Source organism: Pygoscelis adeliae, unplaced genomic scaffold, assembly GCF_000699105.1.
Source record: "Pygoscelis adeliae isolate BGI_AS28 unplaced genomic scaffold, ASM69910v1 Scaffold138, whole genome shotgun sequence".
Classification (NCBI taxonomy): Eukaryota; Metazoa; Chordata; class Aves; order Sphenisciformes; family Spheniscidae; genus Pygoscelis; species Pygoscelis adeliae.
The window spans coordinates 300,369-321,263 of record NW_008825265.1 but is presented as its reverse complement, the minus strand read 5'-3'; the positions used below and the strand labels follow the sequence as shown (position 1 = coordinate 321,263).

Here is a 20,895-nt window from a genome sequence, read left to right as displayed (position 1 = left end):
TGGAGGTGTCACATGCATTATGCATTGGATTGTCTAAGTGCCTCTCACTGGATTTCTGTGTATATACAGAATGCACCAGCCTGGACAGTTCGGCCCTTATCTTCCCACTGACTTCAGTAAGGATTCAGAAAGGGCAGGTTAATCTGCTGAAGCGCCTTGGAGGACACTCCTAAAGATAAAGTTATTCCAGAAACTTTACAGTCACCTGACAATGTTTTTACCCCAAACACTAGCCTTGGTTCCTATCCCACGGAATAAAGTAGCTGTTTGTGGTGGGTTGACCTCGACTGGTGGCCAGACTCCCACCCAACTGCTCTCTCACTTTCCCTCCTCAGCAGGACAGGAGGAGAAAATATGAAAAAAAGGTTGTGGGTCAAGATAAGGACAGGGAGATTGCTCACCAGTTGCCCATCATGGGCAAAGCAAATTTGTTGCCAATTAAAAATAGGGCAGGATGATGCAAAACAAAGACAACACTAAAACCACTTTTCCCCTACCCTCTCTTCTTTCCAGGCTCATCTTCACTCCTTCATTCCCAACTCTTCTACCTCCTCCCTGCCCCAAGTGGCACAGGGGGATGGGGGTTGCAGTCAGTTCATAACAGCTCCTTTTTGCCACTCCTTCTTCTGCAGGGCTGTGGGGGAACAGCCTGCTCCACCATGGTCTTCTCCAGGCGCTGCAGGGGGATCTCTGCTCCAGTGCCCAGAGCACCTTCTCCCCCTCCTTCTTCACTGACCTTGGTGTTTGCGGGATTGTTTCTCTCACATTTTTTTCTTAACCCCTCCCTTTCACAACTCCTGCACAGCGTATTTTACCCTTTCTTAAATATGTTGTCACATAGGCACCACCAGCATCGCTGATGGGCTCAACTGTGTCTGGTGGTGGGTCTGTTTTGGAGCTGGCTGGGGCTGGCAGTGTCCGTCTTCTCACAGAGGCCACTCCTGCATCCTCCCCCTGCTACCAAAACCTTGCCATGTAAACCCATTATGCTATTTAATTGGTCAATGAAAGTTTTTCTCATTCTTAAAGAAAAATTTGGATTTGGTTCTGTATTTGCAGTGTGTTAGGAATATTTACAAAATTAATTAAGTGTGAGTTCTTTCAAAACATTGATACCTCTGAGTGGTAGTGGGTGAAATTCTTGTACACTGAGGCACATTAGGAAGTCTTTCAGCTGGTATATATGAGTAAAACTGGAAGTTTTTAGAAAGTAGATAGTACTGATGTGGCCTTGTATGTGAAAGCTGTTTGACTGAGTGGGATAAATATTAAAGGAATTTTGTACATAAATGTAGCAGAAGTTCATTATTTTAAAGAAAAATAGCTTAGAAAATTAGCGTGGAATTATTTGTATGTAGTTAGTATGACACACTATTTCCAATTATAACTTAATTGGGCTAAGTGTATGTATATAGTGCCAGACAATATATGGAGTAGTGACAATCCTAGAAAGTTTTCTGGAGAAATGAAATCTGTGAGTGTCTTATTTCAGTCCTTTCTCAGAAGGAATATGGCTCTCTGCTGTATTTGCTAGTCCTTGATTAATTTATTACTGATCCTGTTTCTTTTGAATATTTGAAAAATATTTTTGAGACATCTTTGTATATTACTTTTTTCCCCAACGGCATTTCCTGAATCACCTGCAGATGGCTCTGCTCAGCCACATGTGTCTTGGGCCATGGTACTTTCACAGCCCCCAAAGAAAATTGTGTCACCACCAGCATCTGAAGGTCTTTCCAGAGGCAAAGGGAAGCAGGATAGTGAAGCAAAGGTACTTGAGAATTCTCTGCTCCAAACTAATTTCTGTCGCTGTGTGATTGTGTCTCTTGATGTGAAACATTGCCATTTTTTTCCTAGGCTCTGTACAGTGTCCACTTCTAATGTAGCTTTTAAGAAGTAATATAAAGTTACCTTGTCCTTATTAGAATTTTTATTCTCCTGTAGTGGAAAAGAATAACAAGATATGAAAAGACAGTGCTACTCCAGCAACACAAACTTCCAAAATAGCTGATTTGAATACATTACTTTTAGGCTGGACTTTTTTCAAATTCCTGACCCTCAGAATGAGATGTGAAACATGGAACTCTGGCCTTATTTGGGTGGATGTTTCCGATTGAAATCTCAGTAGTCCCGATACGTTCCGATAACCGTGCAATGTGCTTCAAATGAAGAATTTTTGCAGTAGCTCTGAATTTCTAAGAGATCTTGAATTTTCCTTGTCCACTTAATGTCCTAGCCTGGATTGATTAAGATACCTTTTAGTTGTGTAAGTGTGGTCACTTGCATTTATTTTGGTAGGTGGTATTGAAATAAATCAATTTCTAATGGTCATGCCTCATGATTTTTTTCAGCAGTCAGAAACAAAAAATGATGCTAGTGAAACTGAGCCTGAAGAAGGGTCAGAAAAGAAGAAAAAAAAGAAGAAAAAGAAGAAAAAACCAAAGACACCCACTGATGTAGAGAAACCTCAAAATGAATCTACTACAGTACAGGAACCACCAAGGATTGAGGTACAGTGAAGAGGTTTTTGTTGTTCTTTTAAGTGTTATGAGTGTATTGGAAGACCAGCTGTTAACACAGCTTTGTACAAATTTAAGTTCAAATCACATTTGTAGAGGATATTGCTTCAGGTCCATTTCAGCTGAGATGTTTGTCAGAAGTTACTGGTAGGGAACAGTTGTGCCTTTTGACTTACCACGTATTTAGTGAGCACAGAGTAGTGCAGAAGAGACTTAGGAGCAAATTTGGAATGATGCACCTGAGGGTCTGGATGTTAACAATAAAAGTCAAATTTCCTAAATTAAAAATATTCTGTAGTAACTGTTGCAGAAAGCAAAGTGCAAAGGGCTGGGGAATATACTGGGTACCATAGCGTGCCACAATTTTAAAGAATGTGGTACTGGTATTACAATTCTACCCATCTCACATCTGGAAGCAATTTCTATGGAACACAGTTGTCACTGCTTACATTCCTGATTGCTAATTCCAGATTTTTTTCAAATTCACGTAGCTGTAATACAAAAGTATCAAAACACTAATATGAGTATATCAGTATCATGAAGGCTTTAGACTTTCCTACAATGGAGGATTGTTGTATGGTCCATGGTTTGACAGTGCTTCATTGAAAGCCCAATATCGTACAGCATTATGTGTTGATTTATATGTTTGATCTAGTGTACGTGATGTTCAGCCTGTGAAATGACAGCATAAAGAAGCCTTCCTGGCTGGCTTCTGTTCTGTACGTTCTGACATGGAACATGGAGCAGAACTGTGTCTACATGTTCTTTTCATTGTGTGGTTCATTGTCCTGGAACAGCACAAGAAATGACTGTTTACAGACCTCTTTGTTCGAGAATTATGGGTAGAATCAAAGATCTGCAGGGTCTTTCCCTCATGAGAACATCCCCATTTTTACTATATGCTACCATACAATGCCTGACCTGTGAATGACTCACCATCTAAACAGAAAGAGAATGGCCTGAGTTGTGGAAAACAGTAGGAAGGTAATGGGACTATTGAAAACAGAAATGGAAAAAAAAGGCACAGAATCCTGGAACAGGACATACGCATTGCACTGAAATCCGTGATGTGGATGCAGCATCTGTTGTGGCAGTGGGGGGCAGCTTTCAGACCCTCCTGGTTTGCTGGGAATGCTTGCTTGTGTGCTCATCAGTTTGAAAAATGGCTGAGGCACTTGTGTGATGCTCTTGAAATAGAAGAGCATGAAAGGATCATACACACAAAACTTCCGGGCACCCAGAAGATTTAAGAAGGTTCTGCTATGTGCAGCAGCTCACCGGAGCAATATATTGGATCACTTACTAGTTTTATAAAAGTCACTCATTTATAGACACTGTTAATGAGCGTAAATGGATGCATTTGGGGAAAAGTAATGCTGTCTTTCCATACACAGTGATAGGCCCTTAGCTAGGTATTTTCCCTGAGGGGAAAAAAATTGAAGCTGCTATTGATAATCAGGTCAGTGCTGGTAGTACTGGTCAAACATGCAAACAGTGCTGGGAATTATTAGGAAAATAGAAAAGAAAATGGATTATGACAATACATAAATCCAGGACATGTCCAATCTAAGTATAGCATGGATTTTGTTTTCTTGTGTTTCCCCCACTCCTTAAAAAAATATACATACTTGAACTAAAAAAGATAGAAAAAAGGCTCCAAAAATAATCAAAGGTATGAAGCAATTTCTGTGGGAGGCAAGACTGAATAAACTAGGACTTCTCAGTCTGTAAAATAGATGGCTAAGAGGGAATCAGAAGCGACAAGGAAATAAAAAGGAAATTATTTGATCTTTCTCCTAATTTTGTTTGATGTCCTCTGGTTCTTACAGGTGATGAGTTAAGAGCAAATACAAGGAGGTGTAGTGTCACACTGAGTGCTAGATTTTAATTATTCATTTTGCTATAGGATGTTGCAAATGCCAGAAATTTATTTGAATTCAATAAGTGATTGGACAGATTAAAATAAAAATTTATTCTAGTGAGGGCTATTTAAATGCAAAGGTACTATCTCTGGTTAAAGTCATCCCTAAGCTGGAAGAGTGTGTTTGTGAAAGATTTTTCCCTTTCTTGCAGTTGTCTTTGGGCATACTTCCAAGCTTCTTTAAAAATAGTTCATTGTGTGAGGTGTGTCTGTCCTTATGCTTAGAGCTTCCTAGCTTGTACTGTTTAAATGAAGTCTTTCAGGCTGCAGAAGAAGTGTTGGTATGTTCAGTAGTATTGTATCACAGCTAAAAAGGCCTCTCAGAAAGTGGGAGGAGAGCAACTGAATGAAAACCAAGCTGGTGGATGAGGATCATTATGATTGAGGTAGTGGATATAAGGTGCCCAGTGTAGAGCAAGCTCCAGTCTGTCTGCACTTAGTTAATATGGAGTCTGGATAACATATCCTCTGCTAATAAAATTTACTCTTGTGCCTAAGCCTACATAATCACTTGAGTGATTTAGCTGTTTATTTCCATACTGTAGTCAAGAGTTATTACCCTTTTGCTTGCCCTTTTTTGTTCTTCACCACTTGCATGTTTAAGGCAGAATTGCACAGCTGGAGACTGTATGGAAGAAGAGGGAAGTTATTTGCAAGGCTGTTAAATGATCTGAAAAACACTCCTTTAGGAGCCATTTACCTCTAATTATTTGTATCAGCTGACAGCAATAACAAGCTGCTGTTGGAAGCGTTTCTCTTGTAAGTTCTTTCAGCCCTGAATTAGCTGCTGCATAGACGACTTAACTATTGTAGCGCTGATTATAGTTGGTGGCATTGCACTTGGCTTCTGAATTTTTGTACAGTGAAACAGAATACGGTGAATGTTTGATAAGCAGTGAGAAAATCATTTGAATGTAGGAAAACTCAGTTTTGAGAATATGGACTTGAAAGTTCTTATAAAATCATCTTCTGATTTATTTGTTTAGGATTCTGAGGAGTTTCCTGATCTGGCAGCTGCTTCTGATAGGAGAAACAGACTAGGATCTCAGAAATCATCATTTACTCCTGCTGTCAGAAAGCAGTCTGAAGTAAGTAATCTTACGACATTATGTGAATGTTAAGAAAATAAGCAGGAAAAGACCGCAAGTTTTAAATGAGACTAAAGGTGAAATTCTTTTGACTAAATGTAGGTGCTTATGATGTGGAGCTCTGCCCATGGCGATCCCCTTAGGTACTCTGTGGACAGCGAAGAGCTACTCACTGTATTCAGCAGATTCATATCATTCCAAAGGAGATACCTTTTTGGTCTCTGAACTGCTGCCTAAACTCTGGGATACTAATTCCAATATAGACACCTCTGTTGTGGACACTCAAAGTTAGTTGAGATGAATTCTGTTTATGTAGTTTATTTTCCTACAGGTAGTGTTCTGGTTTAATTTTGCATTTCATAAAAAAAGTACTAAGACTCTTTCAATTTCTGCCTTTGCTGTTTGTTCAAATTTCAAGGGCATCTGAACAGTGTAACACTTCATTCTCAACCTGTGCAAGGGTAAGAATTTGAGTCTAACATCAATTGTAAATCCAAGCTATTTTTTTTAGCATGAGTGAAATGAATCCCAAGGATTAATTTGGAAATTCATCCAACATGGGAATGAAGCCCAGACGTAAATCACAAGGATTGGAAATATGATTGCTCTTGCAAAGCAAATAACATAAATAATAAAGGTGAAATTCCAGGTTTCTGTTTCTTTGAAACTAGTTTTGCTGGTAGAGATTTTTGTCCTTTGTTTTGTTTCACTGTGAATATTAGTGGTTTAAAAAACCAAAAAACAAAAAAAAAACCAAACAAAAAACCCCACACAAACCAAAAAGCCCAAAACCCGTGTTTGCTTTGAGGCAGTAAATTGCATTGACAGGGAGGAATGAGCAGCAAAAGCCACAGTAATTGCTTAAACTAGATTTGTTATAAAGAAAGTGTTATACAGACTTGCACCTCATATGAGAGAAACGTTTTAGCTTTGTAGACATAAGTGGGATATAACCTCTCAAAGGTTATGTAAGTTGTAGAGACGTGATCATTAAGCCACTCATACTCCTCTGTAACAAATATTTGAAGATGAAGCTGCCTTGCTGTTTTTTTCTTCCAAATCTGAAAAAAAGAAGGAAATCATGAGTCTGATTAAGTAGTATGGCAGTGAATAAATGATCGCACTTTTAGAAGGCCACAATAAGGTCTTACAGAGCCTTCTCTTCTCCAGGCTGAACCTCCCCAACTCTCTCTGCCTTTTATCATAGGAGAGGTGTTCCAGCCCTCTGACCATTTTTGTGGGCCTCCTCTGGACCCGCTCCAACAGGTCCATGTCTTTCCTGTGCTGGGGACCTCAGAGCTGGACACAGTACTCCAGGTGGGGTCTCACCAGAGTGGAGTAGAGGGGGAGAATCACCTCCCTCAACCTGCTGGCCACACTTCTTTTTACACAGCCCAAGATAGAATTGGCATTCTGGGCCGTGAACGCACATTGCCAGCTCATGTCCAGTTTTTCATCCACCAGTATCCCCAGGTCCTTCCCTGCAGGGCTGCTCTCAATCCCTTCATCCCCCAGCCTGTGTTGATACTGCAGATTGCCCCAAAACATGTCCAGAACTTTGCACTTGGCCTTGTTGAAGTTCATGAGGTTCACACAAGCCCACTCCTCAAGCCTGTCAAGGTTGCTCTGGATGGCATCCCTTCGTTGAAGCATATCAACTGTACTACTCAGTTTGGTGTCATTCACAAACTTACTGAGGGTGCACTCAATCCTACCATCTGTGTTCCATTTGAATTTAATATCATATTCACTTTACCCTTTTCCATGTGTCTTTAAATATTTTCTCTTCCTCCTTGTCACCTTTGTCTCTAAATTTTAAAGATCCATCTCCCCGAAGAGCCTTGGGATAGTCGGTCTCCCACACTGGATGGAACTTCCAAGGTGGATGGACTGTCAGGGAAGCAAGCTTCATCCTCTATATTAGAAAGAAAGAAAATGCAGGTAAAAGAATTGATGTTTGAAAATAAGTTTACAACTCAAAATGACAAACAAAATTGGCATATTTAAGTATAAGACTAAGTCCAAGCTCATCTGCAATTGTATTCATACTTTGTCATTCGTACTTTGAGATAAGTGAGAAGATCCTTGTGATCAGAAGCGCTCCATGGTAGTAATTACTAGCCCCCAGTTTGTGATACAGTGTTTAAGGAAAAATACTAGCTTTTCATTAATGTCTGCAAGTTTCAGATATCAGGAGTTTTTCTTTCGCCTGTCTTTTTTGATCATGGCATAAATCCAGTCCAAACCGATTGTCTTAAGGAGCTGGGAACCTCTTAAAAATGGTTCTGCTAGATTAAGACAAAGAGGCAAGGAGATCCACTTAGCTTGGGGCAAGGAGAAGAAATACAGAGCAACAGTGAGGTCAGTAAGTAGTTCCATGTTGGTGAGTAGGTTCTGGCGTAGCTCTGATGTGAGATGAGATGAGATCCTAGGCTCAGAAGGAGCAGGTCGCATTCCTTAACCCTGTTGTAACAAAAGCTATAATGAATTGGTCCTCCAGGATAAGACTTCTAAAAGCACAAAATCATTTCCTTAACATGTTTTGCCATCATAGTTTGCCCTTCTGTAGTCTTTGCTAGACTATTGATTTGTAATATTTTTATATTCTGAATCATTAAATGTGGTGTCAAGTGTGGGGCACCGCTTTTACCTTCTCTTCAAAGCAGACAGAAAGATTACTGCTTATGAGGAGATGGTGCTTAAAGATGATGACCTCTCTTTTTAATAAGGCATTGAAGATAATGATAAATGTGTATTGCAATCACATACCCTGGAAGATTCACAGAGTAGTTTTTCTGTACTTTTAACAAAACTTTCCATTCTGGTAAGCCTTTTTTCTTTTTCAAAGATAGGTGGCAGTCTGACCAAAGTGGGAGCCTGACATAAAGCACCTCCTTTAGTAAAGACTTTATACTTTTATGCTTTTTTCCAGTAGCTATTTGAAAGTTATTTGAACTGTTTCTGATTTTTTGTTTTTCACATTAAAATTGATATGTATTTAAAGATCAAACTACTTTCTTTGAATGAAGTTACAAATAGAAAGTATCGTGGATGAAGATGTTGAATGTTAGTACACGCCATACAAAATACAGTCTTTACATTCTGAAATGGAGAGCATTACTAATTGGTACTTAACTTGTTCAGGAAACATCCAGGAGCAGTGGTAAGAAGAGTCAAATTCCCGTGCAATTGGATTTGGGTGGCATGCTGGCAGTCTTGGAGCAGAAGCAGCAAACAGAGAAGTCAAAACAGTCTTCTAAACCTGTGGTGTTTTCAGGTATTGGTTATGATGAAATTTCCTTTCTTTCAACTTGAGTTGTTTTTAAGTATTCAAATGTTAAATGTAGCCTGATTTCTGATTCGTAGTGATCTCTGAATATGCAGGCAGGAGCACAGTTTACAAGATGCAAGAGAAAATGAAGGTTCTTTTAAAAAAAAAAAAATTTAAAAAGCATGGCAATCTGAATTGTTTGGAGAAAGAAGACTTGGGGAAAGAAAAGTCTTCAGGACAATGATTTGTAAAAAAAAAAAAATCTTACATAATATAAGGTGATTGAAATTTAGCTTTGACAAAAATACTAATGTTTGTGGAGGTTTTTGCTTCATCTTAACTATGTGTGTTACTGTTGTGATGTGAACCTGCAGGAAGGGGCTACGTAGTAACAAAGGCTTTCTTAAGCTCCTCTGATGCTAGAAATCCTAGAGCTGTAACTTGAGTGAAAAAGCTCCTTTGCAGACACAGGCATTATATGAGAGTCAATCAGGATGAGTTCTGCCATGCCTGATAGTTGTGAAATAATTGCTGTTAACAAAATGCTAGGTTTTGGTGATGGAGAGAATCTTTCAGACCTTGTGGATGCATAACCAGGAAGCAGAAACAAATAGCTCAGTGCCTTTTTCATTGTAGGTCAAAATTTAGTCTCGGCTATGTTAGTGCAGTATATTTAGCTAAAGGAAACATGATGTTTGCTAGAACTTAATGGTGATAAAATTTCTCTCCTTATTTCAGTAAAGATTTTTTTTTAAATTATTTCAGAAAGAGAGCTGATCGTGAGAGAATTCATCTCACAATGTTTAATACGATAGCTGAGCTTTTAAATAAAAAGCTTGAAATACCAAGCATTGATGGGATTTTCCTTCACTAACTGAGAGAACTTGTAAGATGCTTTTTAAAATTCTTTTTCTGCAATTGATCTCCTTTTTTTCATTTGAGTCAGCCAAACTCAATGCTGCAGAGGTGCTAATAACAATTTTGTTTATAGAAAATAATACAGTGTATGGATTGGCGAGTAGATGGTGGAGCACAAAGGTATGGGTCACAATACCTGTTTTCTAATATTAAATTGCCTGTGTCTGAATCTGCTGCAGAAGAGAAATTGATGTGTCATGTTCGTATCCTGGAAGTATAAGGCAGATGTTACCTCAGCTTTATACTTTTTTTTAACTTTGAGTGCACCCATTAAATTGGTGTGTGCCAAAATGTAACTTCAGTTTGTGAAGTGGCATTGTGCTGACCTCTGTAACCAAAAGAGCAGCATAGTGAACAAGAAGGGCAAGGAGTGTGACTGCAGACAAAGTTATTTCATTCCAGTTAGTACTTCATTTGGTAAATAATGTATGGATGGAACAGCATAGTAAAGCAGTAATTACACTTTGGAAATGCATCAACCATGCAAAATGACTCAAACTGTTAAAGCCATCAAGTTCCAACATGAGAAATAAAGACATGATGTACACAGTGAAGGAAATATCATGTGTCTGCAGGATGTATACTTATGTATTGCTTCAAATCCAGCTTCAATTTTGTAGCCACCTATGCTAACATCCTGCACAACGTTCTTGGCAGTGTTCTCAATTTGCCTTTGTTACACAGAGCCAAAAAAGAAAAGTTGCAGTGTAGCAGTTTTATGAAGTAAACCGTTTATATTAATAGTATTGTATGTGGTGTTGGAGGATCAGCATATGAATACTTCGGAAGCAGTAAATGAAGATGGCTCAGGACAAGCTGCCAGAAGTTTTGGGTGTTTTTTAGGGGAGAGAGGTTGCCTGAGGCACAAAGGTGTCAAGCTCATTCCACTGATGCGTATGTCATCCTCTTCATTGACTTGCTAATGTAACCTGGTTTATATTGCAGGTAACTGAAGTTTGACAAAGTGCTCTCACATGATACAGCAATTCCTACTGATAGTTGAAAAGGGAGAGTGGTTTTTAGGGTGTGAGGTCATGGTTTGGAAGGTCCAGGTTCAGGGACTTGGACAGTCATTTAAAGCTTCTGTGCTCTAAACCCTCTGAAAAATGCAAGTGAAGTAGACATCTCCTGAGAGCTGTGCTGGTTAAGCAAAAGGGACTTAGCTATAGCTTTGCATTACTCATTGCCTATCTGCAAATGAACTTCATCCAACTTCATTAAGGCATAACAAATGGTAAAAGTAAGTGTTCCAGATTATTTACAGCAATTAAATCTAAAATCTGCAATACTGCAACTCAGTATTTATCTTAACGCAGTACAGACTCTGTGGAGGAGGAAATGCCATTACCATGAAATGTGGAGATTCCTGAAGGGTTTACCAAGCCAGCGTGGCGTGGTGTTGAAGGTAGCTTGGAGTGCAGTGTTTTGCCAAATTCTGCTTTTGAGAGTTCAGGGACAGAGCTTGTGATTCTGGTTGTATAATAAAAGTAGAAAACATGTCAGTCTTTTGGGAGGAGTATCTTTATTAAATAACATTGTTTAATGACACAGGATTGCCTATAAATATTCTTAATAGCAACACAACACAAATTTAATATATGTATACTAGTCCTAATCCAGACATTAAACTTGCATTGGATTCTGTTTTAGGTATTTATTATGGTTGTCTGATGCAGACTTTTTTTTTATCTCAGTTGGTGGTGCCATACCATTGCTTTCTAAAGAACCTGCTACAGCCACAAAAAGTCACCGGTTAAACCAAGGAAAGATGCCTCATAACCCTTTGGATTCCAGCGCTCCTTTGGTAAAGAAAGGGAAACAGAGAGAAGTCCCTAAAGCAAAGAGACCAACACCTCTTAAAAAGGTGCTCCTATTTTTACTGTACATAGTACAATATAGGGTATTATTCTGTGAGTCTATTAAACCTTCCAGTATGGAGATCTGCATCTGAGCGTCCACTTGTCTAAATTCAATTTTAGCTTTCCTTGGTTTAAAAAAGGGGAGGGGAGGCAGGAGAGAAGAGGGGAGTCTTGCTAAATAGCACATAAAATTCCCCCAAAATATATTTTCTTACTTAAATCACTTGATAGCTGAAGAAGTGCCACTACAAAAGTGTCCACACATCATTGGTACAGGGGGACATCCAAAGAAATCTTACTTGGTTTGGACAAGACATGCTTATTTGCAGGGCTGCAGAGAATGGATAAAACAAAGGTAGAATTTAGTGTTTCTGTGCTCTTCCAAGCCAGAGCTTCAACTGAATCTGCAGCAACTAGTGTTAAATCCACCTGGTGATTTCTCTTGTACCTTCCCTCTTTACCCATTCACATTGCTTCTTGTCATGTCTTCTATACAGAGGATTTTGAGATACCACTCTGTCGCTAGGTCACTTTTTGGTCTAGAACAACTCTTACAGAGCTAGTGAAGGTAGTTTAGTGGTCATTCTGTGCTGCTTAATTGAATTTGAGAACTGTACAATATAAACAACATATAACAAACCCTGGGGGGTGATACTAATTACTGTCTCTTCTGGCTGTTCTATCTTCATGCCATCTATTTTTCAAAGTAGGTTTGAGAAGGCAAAGATTGTTTTGTCTGTGTAGTATCTGTGTTCTGAGATAGGGAGCTTATTTTTGTTCTTTGTTCATCTTTGACAAATGCAAATGGAGAAATTTACTTTTGTAATCAGATTCTGTGGTGTAATTAATTACAAATTTTGGGTAGATTAGCTGAGCTAGTGGCCATATATACAATAACTGCTTCTTAGCAGCTATGAAAGCAGAGAAAGAAGATGAGTTTCCAGAAACTGATTATTGCTTTCACCTACGGTATGGATGGTGAAGCATGTTTGGATCCAGCATATGTCCTACTTTCCTTTCTTCCACATACCATATGGCTTTACTATCCATGGTAATTTCTTCAACCAGCAAATTCAGAGACAGCGATCTATTAGACTGACTCAAGATTTTTAACAGGAGAATAAGGGGGAAGAGTAATTGTGCATATATATATATATATATATGTATGTACTTGAGTGTTTGGCTGAATTGCTAGAAATTGACGGTCTGAAGAAGAAAGGTAAAGAGGGAGACTACTTCACCTGCTTCTCTGCATTGAAGCAATTTGTCACTTTAACTTTAGTTCTGCTCTTGTAGTTGATCTTTAGTAATTATTTTCTCCACCCAGGCACTGGTAATCAAGGAAAAAGTCCTTTTCTATGTAGATTTAGGGAATATCTTTCCTTCTTTTTATGTGCAAATTAAACAACCCCCAGATGTTTTAACTTTTGAATGAGGTTAAAAGGTTAAAAACTTCTTTTTGAATGCTCTGTACGTAAACACTTGGTACGAGAAACTGCTTTGTTACCTATGTGACAATGAATTGATTTGGGTTTTATATATATATATTTTTAGATTATTCTGAAAGAAAGAGAACAGCGAAAACAGCAACACCTGTTAGAACAGAGAGCAGTACCAAAAGATGAAGATAATATTTGTCAGTCTGCAGAAAATATTACTGAAGATGAAATGCTTCTACAAGATAGTCGAGCAGGTATCTTTCAAGAGAAGGCTATAATACAGCATGTAGATGGAGATTTGAGAGTGAGCACGCTTAGTACTTTCAAAAATGTGTAGCAAATACTGCCAAATGAAAACTGTAACTTCAGAATTTTCTAAGATTCAGCTTGCGCTTATCTAGAGTTTGAAGTGTGCCAAAGCTGATAGTCAGTGTAGTTGAGTAATTGGGATTCTGATTACTGTTCCACACTTTCATACCTGTTTGATTTATTATACGTCATAATGAGAGTCCCTGCATCTCTCTGGCAGTCTGTTTAAAACTAAGAGATAAAAAATGTATGACCTGTTCCCCTACTACCACAGACTGTTGTAATACCAAAGTAGTGACTCTTCCAGAGATACTCGACAAGTTAGTCTCTTTACAAGGCTTTTTGGTCTGTCTTTTCATTGAAATGTCTTTATTTACATGATAGCTGTTCCTGTAACGCAAGTTGCTGAAGGGTTTCTGGAGAACATAGGGATCAAGGAAACTACAGAAGGTTCTATGACTTCAAAGCAGCTAACTTCCAATCTTCCAAAAATCCATAGTAGGAATTTTAGAGAGTAAGTATTGATTGTATTGATTTCTGTTTTTCCACAGTACCACTGATATGCAATTTTTCAAACAAGATAGTTCAATTGCATTCTGTGCAACACTAATTGGAGTTTAGACTGAAAGGTTCTAATTTTTTTTTGTTTTTCTGTAAGCTGACACATAGACAAAGAAATGATATCCAGAGAAATAGTCTGTACATTGTTGTAATTCTCACTTCAAAATGCATGTTCCTTGAAGGAAAAAAAGATCAGAAATTAATTAGAGGCTAAGGGAGGAAAAGGAGCTGCTGTTAAAGTATAAGTACCTTATTTTAAATAAATGGAGTGCCAGCATAATATTTAAGAAAAAGAGTAGTTGTCATGGTTTAACCCCAGCCAGCAACTAAGCACCACACAGCCGATTGCTCACTCCCCCTCAGTGGGAACTGGGAGAGAATCGGAAGGGTAAAGGTGAGAAAACTCATGGGTTGAGATAAAGACAGTTTAACAGGGAAAGCAAAAGCTGCGCACACAAGCAAAGCAAAACAAGGAATTCATTCCCTACTTCCCATCGACAGGCAGGTGTTCAGCCATCTCCAGGACAGCAGGGCTCCATCACGCGTAACAGTTACATGGGAAGACAAAGCACCATAACTGCAAACGTCCCCCCCTTCCTCCTTCTTCCCCCAGCTTTATATGCTGAGCATGACGTCATATGGTATGGAATATCCCTTTGGTCAGTTGGGGTCAGCTGTCCCAGCTGTGTACCCTCCCAACTACTTGTGCACCCCCAGCCTTTTCGCTGGTGGGGTGGGGTGAGAAGCAGAAAAGGCCTTGACTCTGTGTTAGCACTGCTCAGCAGTAACCAAAACATCCCTGTATTATCAACACTGTTTTCAGCAGAAATCTAAAACATAGCCCCATACAAGCTACTATGAAGAAAATTAACTCTATTGCAGCCAAAACCAGCACAGTAGTACACCGTACTTATTTTTAGTATGTACTTTGGTTTTCTGCTGCTAGACCAAATGGCAAAAATGTAAAGAATGTGACTAGCCAGATGACATTTTCAAGTTGTGGCTAGGCAGAGAAATAAAGAGACGATATATGGGTTATTATGTGCAAACACTTTTAGTTTTGTTTAAACAGACATGTATACATGTTTCCTTATAAAAGAAGAAATAGTCATTACTATATGTGAAGAGGTCCAGTCATGACAGTTTAAAACAGTTACTTTAGGTAAGCAGTGTTTTAACTTCTAGTTTTCTTCCCATAAAGGCACCACTGGCCTTTTTGCAGTTCATGTTATAGTAAAGGTTAATATTGATGCAGCCATTCTTTATCTTCCTGATGCCATGTGTCAGCTCTAATTTAACTTTCAATTGCATTAAAAATTACTTAATTTGTGTCTATGCAATGCTGTTTTACTGAAAGCACAGTTTGGGTTCAATACGTACAGGGCAACTCAGTCCTACCTATTACAGGATGTAATGCATTCAGCGAAGCTTAGAATATTTTGTGTCTTTAGATTAGATTTTCAGTGTTCTAGTAGACTTGTCTTTGAGACTTAATGAAATCAACTGGAAAGCTTTGAGCTTTGAGACACTTCTTTACTGAACGATTCTTTGCATAAAAGATGGGGGGGGTGGGACGGGACGGGACAATTTGGAACCCTGATCTTTCCCAGGGAATACTAGAAGGATGAAGTACCATCCGTTTTTTATCCTTTCCTTATGAATACTACAAGGCTGTAGTCTGATAAGTGAAATAAGATGACAGATAAAAAATATGAACCTGGGGAGGAGGAATTTGATCCAGATTTCCATCTTTGTTATAAGTAGCTTGGAATTTATAAAAATAAACAAGAATGTTATGCTTTGGTTGCTGAACTTTGATTTATATAGGTCAAAATAAATGTCCTCAGAAAAATGCTTCAGTAGAAAAACATATGTATATATTTATTGGCATTATATATATATGTTTATTGTACATGTGTGTATGTATTTCTAGTATAGTTTGATAGGGTATCCAGATACCACAAGTAACAAAACTTTCTCTAAGTTCTCAGCCACTGAAAAAAAAATCTTAAGTAAATTTTTGTTTTCATGTATATAACAAGTGTGTTTGGAGTGGAAACAGAAAAAAAGACAAAGACATAGAACAGAATAGAATGGAATGGAGTAGAATAGAACAGGAGGTAAACTGTTTATATTTTACATGTTTTACATACTATATATTTTTGTGTTACATATTTGTAATTTTAGGGTTTTTAACATTTAATTGATTCTTTCTTCCAGTTATTGCAGCCAGGTACTTAGTAAAGAAGTTGACAGTTGTGTGACAGATCTCTTAAAAGAACTGGTTCGTTTCCAAGATCGCTTGTATCAGAAAGACCCAGTAAAGGCCAAGATAAAACGCAGGCTTGTTATGGGTCTTAGAGAAGTTCTGAAACATCTGAAGCTGAAAAAACTGAAGTGTGTCATCATCTCTCCTAACTGTGAAAAGATTCAGTCAAAGGGTAAATAAGTAAAAAAAAAAAAAGTTTGTTTAGTAAAAGAAATGTAAAAAAGCAGACTCAGTATACTGGCAGCAGTATTATTATTGGAGGAACTTATTTGAGTAGCCTTTCAATATAAAGTCATATAAAGATGCCTTCCTTCTTCGGATTGTTTACTGCTGTGCAGCTGAAGTGCGAGCTGAGTCAAGACTATCTGGGGTGGGGGAAGCTATCTAAAACTAGGATCTGTTTAGTTTTCGATTTGCAGTGCAGCTGCACAAAAGATTGCGCTGGCGCAGCTGAGAAGAGACAAAGGTTAGTGATGCCCACTGTGCCACCACAAGAAGCCCTGCTGTATCAGTCTCTTTTAGGCCACAGATTGACAATAAGTTGTCAGTGATAGTTTGTTTAAAATTTGTTGTAATTATTTTCATTGCTTTCTATTAACTTTTAAATAATTTCTTAGCAGCTGGGTCTTTTTTTTAATACTAGATTAGACTGTACTACACATATAACAAAATACGGAATAGTAGTAGTCTAAGGATACTGCTAATTAAGAACTAAGAAAAAAATGTCAAATGGAGATCTAACACTATTATTGAGATCCATGTATTTTTGCCTATAAACTCTTGTAATTTCAGAATGCACCCATAATCTTGGGGTATTTTTTGCCACTACTTTTAACAGTACTGTCCTTTAGTTATAATCAGCTTGAATAGTGTCATTCTTTGCTAATTCTGTTGTCTGCTCCAGGTGGGTTGGATGAGACTCTACACAACATTATTGACTGCGCCTGTGAACAGAATATCCCGTTCGTTTTTGCCCTTAATCGCAAGGCCCTAGGCCGCTGTGTGAACAAAGCAGTGCCTGTGAGTGTGGTGGGAATTTTTAGCTATGATGGGGCTCAGGTAAGTTGAAATACATAGGTTCGTGTTTTTGTTTAGCTTTACTTTTTACCTGTAAGGGGAAGAAAAATACTCTGACTTTAAGGTTTTGTTTGTTTGTTTTGATTTGCACACTTACACCCTTTATCCCAGGTCAGTTGCTTACATGAAAAATTGATTTTAGAAGTACAGCCACTCAGCACTGTTCAAAAAAGTAGTTTGGCCATGTCTTCCTGACATCCTCTCCATATAGATCTCTTTCCAAAATCTTTTTTTTTTCAAGAGAATTTGTGTTTTTATAAACGTTTATAAATTTTTTCATGTCTTTATACATACTTAGCTGCTCAACTTTTATATATGAACATGTATGTTCTGAATAAGGAATATTCATTACAGATTTTCATGGAGATGTTAAAATTTACTGTATGATTTAAGCTCTACTAATATTTTATATTTCCATAGGACCATTTTCATAGAATGGTACAACTGACAACAGAGGCCAGGAAGGCCTACAAAGATATGATAGCAGCTTTAGAGGAAGAAGCTGAAGGAGGACTAAGAGAAACCCAACCCAGCATCTTAACCACTGAATATGAAAAAAATGGCTTGTCAGAAACTGGTAAAACATCTTCCAGGGACTCTGATGAGGATATACCAAATTATAGTGAGTATTTACTGACTTGTTTTTGGTTCAGTTTTCATTCAAAGTGCTCTTCAATTCTACCATTTTCACTGAAACAAATGACGCCTGACACTTTAGTGGTTAGTAAGGGCAGAAATTCTGCTTTTCTGCTGTTTCCCCTGGCCCCCTAATTTTATAAACCTGAGGTCAGCTCTTGCTGAGAAAGTCGTAGAGAAAATTCCTCTGTGAAGTGCACTGATGGCAGGCGGTACTCATTGCTTTGTCCAAGGAGGTTTAACAGAGCTCCTTGTTATTTCTATTTGTTAAAAAAACATCTTAAGTTTTTTTCTACAAATGCATACTCTATAACTATGCTGGACTTAAGTTTTGTATTGAAGCCTGTTTGAGATGCATCTTCCTGTCCAAAAGTGTTCATGTTTTGTAAAGGCCTTCCACTTCCAGAAACACATTCCTCCAGCTCTGCTCATGCAGTCACCAGACAATGACAGTTACCACAGATACTAGGCAACTTAAAATTGCTTTGAAAATTTTGAAAGCTTCTGTGTTTTTTTAAAGTTGCACCCACCTTCAGAGTTAGCCCTGCTTGAGTGGGGGGCTGGCCACAAGGACCTCAATGGGTCCCATCACTCCTAAAGTACTCTTTCATGCATCATCTGATGTTGCGTGGTGTAAGCATCAACATGTCCATGTGCCAACTTATCTCAGCACTTACTTTGAGGACGAAGTAGAGAATCAGTGTGACTTTTCATTTTAAGTTTTTCCTCAAGTATTATACGGTAACCTGTTTGTTTGTTTTTTTTTTTTATTCTAATATTCCCTAGTTAAAATCTGGAAGAGAAAACTTGAAGAAGAGTATAACCCATATGCACTGGAACTGGAAAAGAGTGCAACTGCTGACATGGTGATAGTGAATTCAGAAGAGCATCAGTAAATCCAGATCCAATTCTATTGGGCTTTTAATTTTTATTTTTTTTAGACCCCTAGGAAGAAGGTAGCAAAATAAAATAAGTTAAGAAATATTTGACGTCAGCTAAGTAAACTGTTCTGAATCCCTTTAAGCAAAATAGACACTGGAGCACATGAGGCACTGGCTAATGCTTTTATGTTCTATGTATTTGGCTGATTACGATAGCGGATTACAACAGCAAATTGTCTTAGTCCTGGACCATTTGAACTGGCCTGGCATATTTTAATGGTTTTATGGACTAGCATTGCTTCGTTAGTGATAAAATATACCGAAAGAACTTGCTAGAAAGATAATTTTATTTGGGAAGAGATTCCATGAGCCAGAAGGTTGCGGCTTGCGGGGAGTTGCTTTTTATTTTTAACTCTTGTTTAAAGAACTTCAACTGTTTTTTGATTGTGGGTTTGGTTTTGATTTTTTTCTTCTAAATAAACCTGCTCAGGTGGGCAGGCTGGCGTCAATGTCACTTTCTTCCAGTCAGCAAGAAATTAATTCTGGGCAGGCAGCTTGATTGAAACTAATTAAGGAAGGCCATGATGACAAAGTTCCCAGTTAGCTCTTCTGTGTGATATTTTGTTCTTCTGGGATCATACAGCAGGTGTAAAGGAGAGAGCATGGACTGCAGAGGTCTCATTCCTGAAGTGAAAATGCTCTGTTTAGAAATTTTATGAAGTTGATTAAGTGTACCATGATGATGTTTCTGCTTCTACTGAGACTAGTTTATCATAGGTCCTGCTTTGAAGTTAGAAGATATTGAAGGACAGCAAATGTGTGAGCCTGCTATCCTATCTGTACCTTCTCCATGCCGACAGACTCCTCATTCCTTCAGTTTGGGGGTGTGTCAATGTATGTATGTAAGAGTTTTTGATCACTCTCAGTTTGTATCTAAGGTAGGGAAAATTTATATCTTACAGGAAACAAAACTTTAAAAACAAAATGTGCTCAATAATGGTGGTGGAGCACCTTAGTGGGAATGTCCTATATAAATACCGTTGTTTACAAGTTGCAGACATAAGAGGACAAGCCTAAAGAAAGTAATTGGAGGATGCACATGTAACTTCTGTCAGCTGTTCTGAAAGATGATACAGATGCCATGTGCTGCTGCCAGCATCTCTGAAGTGTGTCTGTAAGTGCTTCACTGCACTGAACATTCGTAGTGCAATACTTTGGAAAGTAGCTGCCTTGTGAAGTTAGAAGTGATATAAAAACTTTAAATAATTTTGAAATTCTAACAATTTTGTAGAATGTAAATTGTATAAAATCTGTTACAATATATTGATTCTATAAAGTATGGTTGTGACTTAAATAAACTCTTATGGTGGGCACTTAATGATACTTGAAATGTCAGTTTTGAGGAAGAACATTGGTAAGGGAAGCCAGCCTTAAGCTGAAATGCATAGTTGGTCACTAGTTATGATGATGATCTTTTTGTATTAGTTTCTTCTAATCTTAAATGGCAATTGAAGGTGAAAGATCCCAGTGATGAAAGATTGTTTTGGCCAGCAGATATCCTTGATTCAGAGGTAAGTTGTGATTTATTCGTGCTTGTGCCACTTCAGTACACTAAAACTCTGAAACTGCTAAACTTAGTCACTGCACGGAACGGGGACCAGTTGGTGAAGATCACATTAACAGCCTTTTTTTTTTTTGCCATATTTTCTATTTTGTCTTACTGTAGGAGAGCATGAAAAGTTACTTTGGAAACATTATAGGTTGTTCAAAATCTTAGGGAGTTATTTCCTGTTCTTAGAATGTGGCAAAAAAATTCACTATAAGGGGTCACAGTTGTGTTCACTAATTCTGTTACGCAGATGTTTTTTCATGAAGTTGACCTAAACAAAAACTCTGGCAATCCTTTTTTACTACTTGCAGTACTTCACTGCCGAGAGAAGGCAAAGCTCAGCTATGCTCATCTAAAACTCTGACCTCAATCTTACAAAGCCTTATCTTCCTACTCAGCCCCACAGAACTAAACTTGTCTGCTCTGAATCTATTGAATCTAAGAGGAGGGACAATTCAAGAAAAGTCTTTTTATAGTTGTCCCTTAGCCATAAAAGATGTCATAAGAGAAACACAATGGGGGGGGAAATTCCTTCTGA

The 20,895-nt window shown here is 38.1% G+C and overlaps 1 protein-coding gene across 1 annotated transcript in view; it reads left to right on the top strand.

Moving 5' to 3' along the window:
* Positions 1–20,878, top strand: part of SECISBP2 (SECIS binding protein 2) — a 27,809-nt gene extending 6,931 nt beyond the window's left edge. The window contains exons 6-17 of the mRNA XM_009329599.1: positions 1,647–1,771; positions 2,352–2,510; positions 5,427–5,528; positions 7,350–7,469; positions 8,673–8,805; positions 11,412–11,581; positions 13,131–13,269; positions 13,709–13,838; positions 16,106–16,326; positions 17,059–17,213; positions 17,652–17,853; positions 18,654–20,878. Coding sequence (XP_009327874.1) covers positions 1,679–1,771; positions 2,352–2,510; positions 5,427–5,528; positions 7,350–7,469; positions 8,673–8,805; positions 11,412–11,581; positions 13,131–13,269; positions 13,709–13,838; positions 16,106–16,326; positions 17,059–17,213; positions 17,652–17,853; positions 18,654–18,763 — 1,734 coding nt within the window. The 5' untranslated portion in view covers positions 1,647–1,678 and the 3' untranslated portion in view covers positions 18,764–20,878. The remainder of the gene's footprint in view (positions 1–1,646; positions 1,772–2,351; positions 2,511–5,426; positions 5,529–7,349; positions 7,470–8,672; positions 8,806–11,411; positions 11,582–13,130; positions 13,270–13,708; positions 13,839–16,105; positions 16,327–17,058; positions 17,214–17,651; positions 17,854–18,653) is intronic.
* Positions 20,879–20,895: the final 17 nt, after the last annotated feature.